At 34.3% G+C, this 9281-nt stretch overlaps 1 protein-coding gene across 1 annotated transcript; it reads right to left on the bottom strand.

The window, feature by feature from the left end:
- Nucleotides 1–285: 285 nt before the first annotated feature.
- Nucleotides 286–9048, bottom strand: ARRDC4 (arrestin domain containing 4; the record flags this gene model as incomplete). Its single annotated transcript, XM_008568478.1, has 7 exons — nt 286–3172; nt 3577–3731; nt 4545–4707; nt 5234–5490; nt 6509–6611; nt 8581–8728; nt 8966–9048. Coding segments are annotated over 7 exons (966 nt in total), but the record flags the coding sequence as incomplete, so codon positions are not given.
- Nucleotides 9049–9281: the final 233 nt, after the last annotated feature.

Raw genomic sequence — 9281 nt, 5'->3', positions numbered from 1 at the left:
ATAAATGAAGATATGCTTTCTCAACAACCAATATAGCTTAAGCTTCCTTACTTATCTCAACTACTTCTCTTCACAGAATGCTAAAAATTGATTATTTTTGGAAACTGAGCCCACTACAAAAACAAGCTCAGAATCCTTAGGGCCGTGCCTTGTCTCTTGATAGTGTGAATAGACAGAAGCAATGATCTTTACAGGAGAAACACTTTGTTTTTTGGTATTGATTTCCCTTAAGTCTATAATAACTTAAATTACAGTCAAAACAAAAACAAAACAAGCAACTCACAGTATTAGTGTAATCATTTTATTAACAAAAGGAACCCATGGGGTTCAAACAGGAGTATAAAATACAATCTTTATTTTTTTTTCCCCTGTGGGTTAAATTGTTAAATTTTTAATAGTAAAAATAAAAAAAAAGTTTTCATAACTTATCAAAAACGCAACTCTCCTACCTATTGAGTTTCTCACTGTGCAAAACAAAAACAAAAACTAAAGTTTTGCCCAAGGAAGGATTTGTGTGCCAAAAGATGCACAGTTCCAATTTCAAAATGTTTGCATCAAAAAGAAAATTCTAAGGCCACAGTTTTTTTTTTTTTTTTTTCTTGCAAACTAAACAAGAGCAAGAGGGGAATAAAAAAGCAAATAACAGCAGCTAAATTTTTAGCTTCATTCCCAAGTATTCTCTGTTCCAATGTAGAATTTTCTATATTCATAAATTATCTTGATTATAAAAAGGTATGCAGTTTCAACCTACTGCCTAAGGTCAGATATACCAATATCAGTTCAGTAAGGCAAATCATATCTTTCAGCTATTCTCTTAAGAGATACAAGGTTAGCTTTGCTTCAATTTTGCAGGGGTACTTCATGATTTCTCTAATAAACATGATTAAACAACCGTAGTGAAGTAGCTACTTTTCTACATGGAACTAAATAAAAAAAAACGTTTCTCTCCATCCACAGAATTTGAGTTTGTCTCTCTCACTTTGTTTTGGTATCATGCATGGAGATGGACAATGTCTTGACACAGCATGTAAACTATAACTTAGAAGTCCACAAATAGTTGAAGATGATCTCTTCTACAGTAAAAATAAAACAGTGTGGACAGCACTTAAATACACATACCTGTTTAAAGATACAAAAACCAAAGCAAAATAAAAAATCACTAAAAACCAAAGCAAGGAGTAAAGTTTTGTGACAATTACAGTACAATTACTGGTATAACAGTTTTGCATTATGATTTTAAGCAGTGGCATACAATGAAGAAGTGTACATGATGCTTATATGATTACAGAGTAGAAAGGTATGTCCAGAAGGGTAAAAAGCATACATTTACCTAATGTTTGTAGAAAAATCCCTGATCCAATGGCCAACTAATTTTTAAATACAAAATTTAACCATAGAAGAATTTTTCTATTTCTAGCTGAATATATGGATCGAAAGATAAGTTAATCCTTTGGAATGAAGTACAGGATTCTGCAAGGGAAGCACCAGGGTTCTAGATCGAACTCTTAGGACATGGAGAAAACCAAAGTTCTAGGTTGCTCTGAAATCCCTATCAAGGGAATCCCTATCTCCCCTGCCACTAGTGTCCAGAAATGCTCTCAGCTCAGGAAAACGACAGACTGAAGGAGAAACAAGTGAACGTGTGACCATGAATGGGGGTAGGGGGACAGTAAAAACACTGCTCAGACTTTTAGCAGCAACACAATCCTGTTGGTCTGAATATCCTGAGGTTAAATGATAATAAAATATTGCACCAAAACAATAAAGAAAATCACAGTTTAAACAGAATTACTAAAGAACCAGAATAACAGTGTACGATGCAGAGACTGCTATGAGTGGACTTGTGTCTCTTGACAGAAATTAAATTTGTCTTTTTAAAAAATGGTGTTCCTACTCTCTTTTGATCTTGCATTTATTTTGAGAAATAACCTTAGGTATACATACAAGGGTACTTCAAAAATTTCAAGGACAGATTTGTATTATCTTTTAATTCTATTTTTCTGTGAACTTTTTGAAGTAAATATTCGTATTTACTTCTATTTAATGCTAACCGTATGGATTTTTCCCTTGTCCAGTTTCAGAGTTAGTGATAAGTGAGAATGAGATTGCTACTGTAAAGAGCAGAAACTCCAAAGACAATCAATTAGGCCTAGAGTTTTAAAAACATTATCTGATAATCCCACTAGAGGTAGGTTAAGAAAAGGCTTTTTTTTTGGACTGTACAGTTATCAAGGCATCCTGAAGATATAACCCCCTTCTTTTTCTAACATGCTCCTAGGTAAATAAGATATGAGGAAAATCAAACATATATCCTGTCAAAGTACTTGAAGGGGGTAAGAAGTAAAGCCTTCAACAAAATGTGTTTTCATACTGAAATTCATCTTTCCCCTTTAAACTGACAAGCTTTTCAAGAAACCCCTTCTTGCCTTCATAATACTGTATAGCCAATTTATAAACTACAGTTTAACCTACTATTGAAAGAGTGAAAACTGTATTATTTCACTAGGACCTTCTATGACCAAGATCTCAAGAAAGGATGCTTTCAAAGACTTCAGTTCTTGAATATGATACTATGGTAAGAAATCATGAAGACCCTGAAACCTGCAGGTTTCACTTAGTATTCAGAGTAAGCCATTTTCCTATTCACGCCTTACACACCCATGTGCTGCTACATGCTCCAAGTCAAGTCTTCTCCCAATGAGTCCATATTGCCTTAAGTTTAAGATACTTATGTTCCACTTTGAGAAACCTTTTTAAAGGTATACTCGCATAGCGTTTCCACTATTTACAAATCCCTCCTCTCAGGTCAACGTCGGCACCCCTTCACTTACTCATCCCACCCTCATCAGGACTTCGGTTACATTCTGTGACTTTTCACATCTTCATCTCATTTTTTAAAGTGACATACAACCACCATATAAACTTGTGCAATGAATCCATTGGCCCACTAGAATGTTCCTGTATTCTTTAGTTTCTATTGCCTTCAGTCTTGATGTTCATTTATGTTCTTACATTAACCTTAAGTTATCCTCAAGTTATCCTCTCCCATAAAAAGACAGAAGGAAAGAACCAACATTCTAATTTGGTGATCAACACAGTGATTTCTGAAATATGTTCAGAGAATGAAAGAAACAGGCTGTGTCTCTTCTATGTCACTAGGATGTGGATCAACCAAAAAAAAAAAAAAAAAAAAAAAAAAGGCAGACTAAGATTACTTATGTGGCCCTCTTTAAAATGATTCTCTTATTTGTTTCTAATTATTTAGGATATAAACCAAGTTGGTCAGACTTTATTAGTAGTAAGTCCCAGTAGGTTGCTTAGGTTCTCTATAGTCCATGGCCACATAAAATACCTTAAAGGCAATCTATGATACTGTATATATATACCATAGATCACAAAGAAAATATTGGAATATGTGGTAAATGGATCAGTGATAATTTATCACCACTGTCAAAACATATTTATGTTTCCCCTAGTAACTATGAGTCAGCAACAGCTATTTTAATGAATGAAGGAGAGCAAATGATTATTTGCAAACAGCATAATAAAAGTCCAATTTTCCTTTGCTTTGTTTACCTCTGAGTAAAGAGGTGGAGGTTGAAACCGGAATTCTTGAATGCAGGCAAACATAGGACAGTATGCTTCTCTCTCACAGTCAGGGGGTTGAGGATAAGGAGGAATGTGTCTAGAGAATTCTTCCTCTGATACTACATCTGCATAATTTGGTGGTGCTGAAATAGAAATGGAGTTGGAGCTAAGAAACCTATGCAAAAATTAATTAATCTCAGGGGCTGGCCCGGTGGCGCACTGCGCTAGTGCGCTGCTTGGGAAGCGTGGCGGCGCTCCCGCCGAGGGTTCGGATCCCACATACAGACCGGTTCCCGCTCACTGGCTGAGCGAGGCGCGGGAGCAACACCGAGGGTTGCGATCCCGTTGCCGGTCCCGGTCCGGTACGGGGGCAACACTGAGGGTTGCGATCCGTTGCCGGACACGGAAAAAGACCAAAAAAAAAAAAAAAAAAAAAAAAAAATTAATTAATCTCTTCTAACTCTTAACAAAAACAAGAAATATAGCTAAACTTGAATATAAAAATATGGTGTTTTCCCTCTAATAATCAGTTTTTGTGCCAATTACAGCAAAATAATTTATTAAACTACTACTAATACTGATTATATTCTACTTTTGTGAGATGTGTGTTATGGTCAAGGTAGACAAATATTACTGAAATGCGGCTATAGAAAATACCTAACATTCTGTACTTTTATTTGGACTATTTTTCATTGTTTTACAATTGCAAATTGAAATCAAGAAATGTACATTTTTTTCCTGAATCTGCCATCAGCAGCTATGTGTGCTGGGTAAGTTAAACTTTCAAGGTCTCTTCCAGGAATAATGTTTTATGAATTTTTAATAAGAAAAACAATAAGAAATAATAAGTTGTAGTAGAAGTAGTAATTAACATTTGAGCACTTACTATCTTACAGGTCCTGTTCCTAGGTATTTCCTATACAAAACGTGATTATGAAAGAACTTCAAAATTTTACCTTCAGGATGTTCTGGTAGCGTCAGTGTCAACCAGCTCATGTCCATACTGAACTGGCTGGCAATGCTGGCATTTCTGCTGCCAAAACCATGATACGGAATTGTACCAATCACTAATGGCAGCTCAAGCATCAATTTTTTAGCACCAGGAATGTGAATGTACACCTAATATGCCAAAAAAAAAAGGGAAAGAAAAAGGCACAAATATAAGTTAAACCTCATAATAGATAGCTCGATTACTTTCTTTTTTCATAGAAACAAATATCTTTGTCACCTGCCACAACCCCCCATTTCAACTGTGAATTGTCCTGACTAAATAAAATGGGAACAAACAAAATGAAGAATACATAATATATAATAAATGCTTTGTGACAGGGAGCTGTGATATTAACATACTTTATTGTATGTTGGCATGGTTTATATAATAATTATAGAAAACTAAATGTATGTCTTCAATATAACAAGTGCCCCTTAATGCACCTCAATTATTTTACATTATTTTATTAAATCCCTTGGGGGAGATAGTTTTTGGTGAAAAACAAAGGCCAGTCTTCATATACTCCACAACTGGTGGTAATCCTGACATAAAATAACATTGTCCTAGGTATTAACTGTACATATTCATAGTAACATGGCACCAGGTATTTGCTCCATTCTACATATTTTTAATTTTATAAAGAGTTCTGCTTACAGCTAAGGAATAGTCCACTCTGATAATGCAGCAATCCAGGATGGACGGAGTAACAGGTGGAATTTTTAGAGTTTTCCCATTCCATGTGTCGGTCCTCCCAGAAGCGATATGGTTTCCTCGCACGTTGGCAACCATGTGACGGACTGTCTTTGTTTTCCCACTAGCCAAGTATGTCTGGGTTTGGAAAATAGCAGCTTTGGGAACAATCAGACGAGAGGAACAATTCTCTATTTCTGCATAGATTGGAATAGCTTCTCCTAAAAGGAAAACAAAAACAGGGTGGATTCAGAGAGTTTCCAAAAAGTTCTCACCACAATTGAATATAGCCATTACTAATTTAAGGTGAAATGTTCCAACATTACTTTAACACACTGAGAAACCCTGATGTAAAACTTATATTGTAAATCTGAGTCAGAGAAATAAAAAATTCACTGCAGGTTGTGGTAAATAATATTTTCTAATTATTGGATTATTCACTTTTCTAATTTAACAATATTACATCAGCAATTCTAAAGACATGTAAATTACCACTATCTATATAAGTCAAGATCAGACATACAAATTAATGATTCAGTTCTAAATATAAAGATCACTAACAAACTCATTAGTGCCTATCAAATTAAAATCTGCCTAATAAGAGAACAAAGCCTTTGATTTTAAGGAATTAATAATGTTAAGGCATAAATAAAATGACGGAGGGGGTAGGCTGGTTTTACATTATGCATACACAGCACACCATTCCATAGCACATTCATTTCCAACAAGCCAGACGCTGGAGTGGGGGCCTAATCCACTGCTGGAATTGAACCCTTCACAAATGGTAGTTCTATTATCAATATGACTGTCAAACGTGTTACTGTTTTACGTCCTAGTCCCACGTATTAGTGTATATCAAAAAAGCATGAAATCAGAATGCCTAGCAGTATTTTCATACTACATTCTCTCTTTTCATATTTCATTCTCTTCTGAGCAATAGAACTGTGGACATTTTTTTGCAACATTAAAATAAGATGCTGGCATTTTCCCACTCTTCCAGTTTTACTCTTTGTTACTAAAGTAACGGGACTGAAGTCAGAAAAACTAGACTTAGTGAAATATATTTATCTATTTAAAAATATTTAAATGTCAATGATTTATATTAAAAACAAAATTTTATTATTCATATTTAAAATACAATATACTTCTTACATTACAAAACAATCTACTTAAAGTCATTCAAAATTAGCTAATAAAATGAAGGAATCTTTCATTTGGACTTTCAAACATTTTGCTTACCATTACAGTATCCCTTTCTTTCAATTTTGGCACTCAGCGAGACTGGACCAGAAGTGAAAAACCAACAGCCAACCATTTTCTCTTGAGTTTTCAATACAGGGGTCTTGAAAATTTCAAATAATAAAATGACCTTAATTATGCCACGCTAGAGAAATCATAGAACTTAAAATGATGTCTTTCTTCATAGAATAGTAGTATTTTTCTACCAAAAAACAAATTGGCCTTTCTTGTCCTCATGTGACATATTAGGCAAAATATGTATTGAAACACAAAGTATTTAAAACTCATTCCCTGTTTAGGAAAAGTAAGGTAAATTTTCAGATTCAAATTGGCATGACACCATCCTATTTTACCCTGAAGACATTATATTTCTAGGAAATCATATGTCATCCCCTATGAAAGCAATAAAAATCTGTATTACTATCTATAAACATGACAGAACTATTTTTTAAGACTATGTATAGATCATGTGAAAGAATAAATGATTAAAAATCAATAATCAGAATATTATATTTGTTTTAGCATTTAAGACTCGTATGTTGAATAATCGAACAGCCTCTTTTTTTCTTACTTCAAAATGCATTACTAGGCAGAAGTTTCAAGTGTTCTTAACTTGGAATGATTTTGGGGTTTTGTGTAATAGAGCAACAACATACCCAGTGTTAACAGATCTGAAAAGGTTATTAAACACACCACACCACTACAGTATTCTATTCTATTCTGCAGTATCAATAGAAAAGACACAAAATCTAAAATGCTCAGTTTACAAGTTGCATTCACCAAAAGCTTACTGTAAAACCTAAGTCACTTGCAATATTTTTTTCCTATTTATAGAAAGAGTAGTAAAAGATAAATTGTATCTGTTTTTTGGCAAAAACAAAATCCCTTTAAATTATTTGTCATAATGGTCATAAAGATTTTAGAAATATTTAACTTCCCAATTGTAAGAAGTTCTTAAAAATACAAGACACTTAGCATCATCAATTTTCAAAAAGGGTTTTAAGCAGGTGTTAAAGTCATAGCTAAAAGCCATGTCAGGTGGGTGCTGGCTATTTTATGATTTTGGCCACAAGAGACCACGCAACTATGGTACATTAGTTATCTTTTCACAAACAAGAGATGATCATTAAGCTAAATTCTATTGCTTTTTCATGTGAAAATAAAAGTTAAAACAACTTTTAATTGCTGGCTTTTTCCTCGCCTTTAAAAACACTGGCTAGAAAAAGAAACCTCCAATACTAAAAATACATCTTTGTCCCATCAGAATCATGAGGGAAAGTTTAAATTATCTCAGTATTTTCTGTGAAGTAAAAAAATCATTCATTCATATTTAAATGAAGAACCATTAGGTCCTACCAGCTATCATGAAAGTACAAGGTATAATTTTATATTATTTTGATAATATGGGTTTAGATAAAAGAATCTAGCTCATTAGCTTCCATCTTGCCTATTCTGTTGTTACTTATAGCCCAATCTTTCTTATCAGTCTACAGTATTTCTGGTGATTATTAGAAGTTCAATGCTTTAATGTGGCCAAATCTGTCATAAGGAAATGATAAGTGAAAGGATCTCAGCGGCAGCTGCGTGCACTTACTTAATGTTAGAAAATGACATGCAAAATGGAAGGATACATAGTATAATGGCCTGAGATTCAATAACAGGCTGAGCATGATTAATACTCTTCCATAATTACGGTTCCTCAACCTGCTATTATTGAAGAGTTTAGAATATCACAGTCCTGTGAATGTGGCTGCTCTGGTAAAAGTAACTCCTCTCTGTGTGTGCATTATTGTTATTAAGGCTTATTAATGCATTTCAAGCCTGTGTAACTTTTTGGCAAAAGAAGCCCTGAACAGCAGGGACATAATCAATAGTATTAACACACACAATTTGTAATTTGCCTAACCTAGAATCATATATTTATAGTGAATGCCTATGGGTTACAAGATTTTATTTTGTAAGCCATCAGAAAGTGACAGGACAGGCTACCACTAAACTGGCTAAATACAGATGCTATTATTGAAAGGAAGGAGGAAAGGAGGGCAGGAGGAAGAGAAAAAGGAAGAACTTACTAACAATGCTGGTGTGTTGACATCGACATGACTAACAACCTGGAGTTCCCGTTTTACACTCTGATCAGGTACATTGGGTCGTTCCAGAACTGCCCTCACACAGTACTGAATATTTCCATATTTCCCGGTAAATGAGGTTACTAAAGGTCTGAAACAAAGCAAAGACATTAATTTACGAGTTTACTTTTCAGGTAAAACCAGGAAAAGCATGGCTTAATATGTTGGGTTAGGTTGGGAGGGAAAAAAAAGCAAGCAGGGTAAGTCTATTTAGGGGCTCTTCAGGATAAACATGTGTACTGGAGAGTCAGAAGATACCTTGTACCCACACAATTGGGTGGACATATTGCAGGGAAAGATAATTGCAAAATTATGTAGTTTCACTTACTCAGATGGAAGTTGAAAGCGAAATGGAAATTCATGTTTTCCAGGTTGTAATAAAATGATGACTTCACCTATAAAAGAGATTACATTTTAACTTAGGTTAGTATTACAGCAAGAGTTTTCATAACCTAAATCATATTTTTTAAAGGAAGTTTTCCTAGCTATAAAATGCAGTATACTCCAAAGTTCATTAAACAGACTTAGAGAATTAAATTTGAATGAGTTTTTTACCAAGCAACAAATACATACATACACATAAACACACACACAGACACACACACACACACACACAGACCCCTTCTATACTCAAACAGACCAAA

This window comes from Galeopterus variegatus, unplaced genomic scaffold, assembly GCF_000696425.1.
Source record: "Galeopterus variegatus unplaced genomic scaffold, G_variegatus-3.0.2 Scaffold413, whole genome shotgun sequence".
Taxonomy (NCBI): Eukaryota; Metazoa; Chordata; class Mammalia; order Dermoptera; family Cynocephalidae; genus Galeopterus; species Galeopterus variegatus.
The sequence above is the reverse complement of the archived record's forward strand: the minus strand, read 5'-3'. Positions and strand labels throughout refer to the sequence as shown.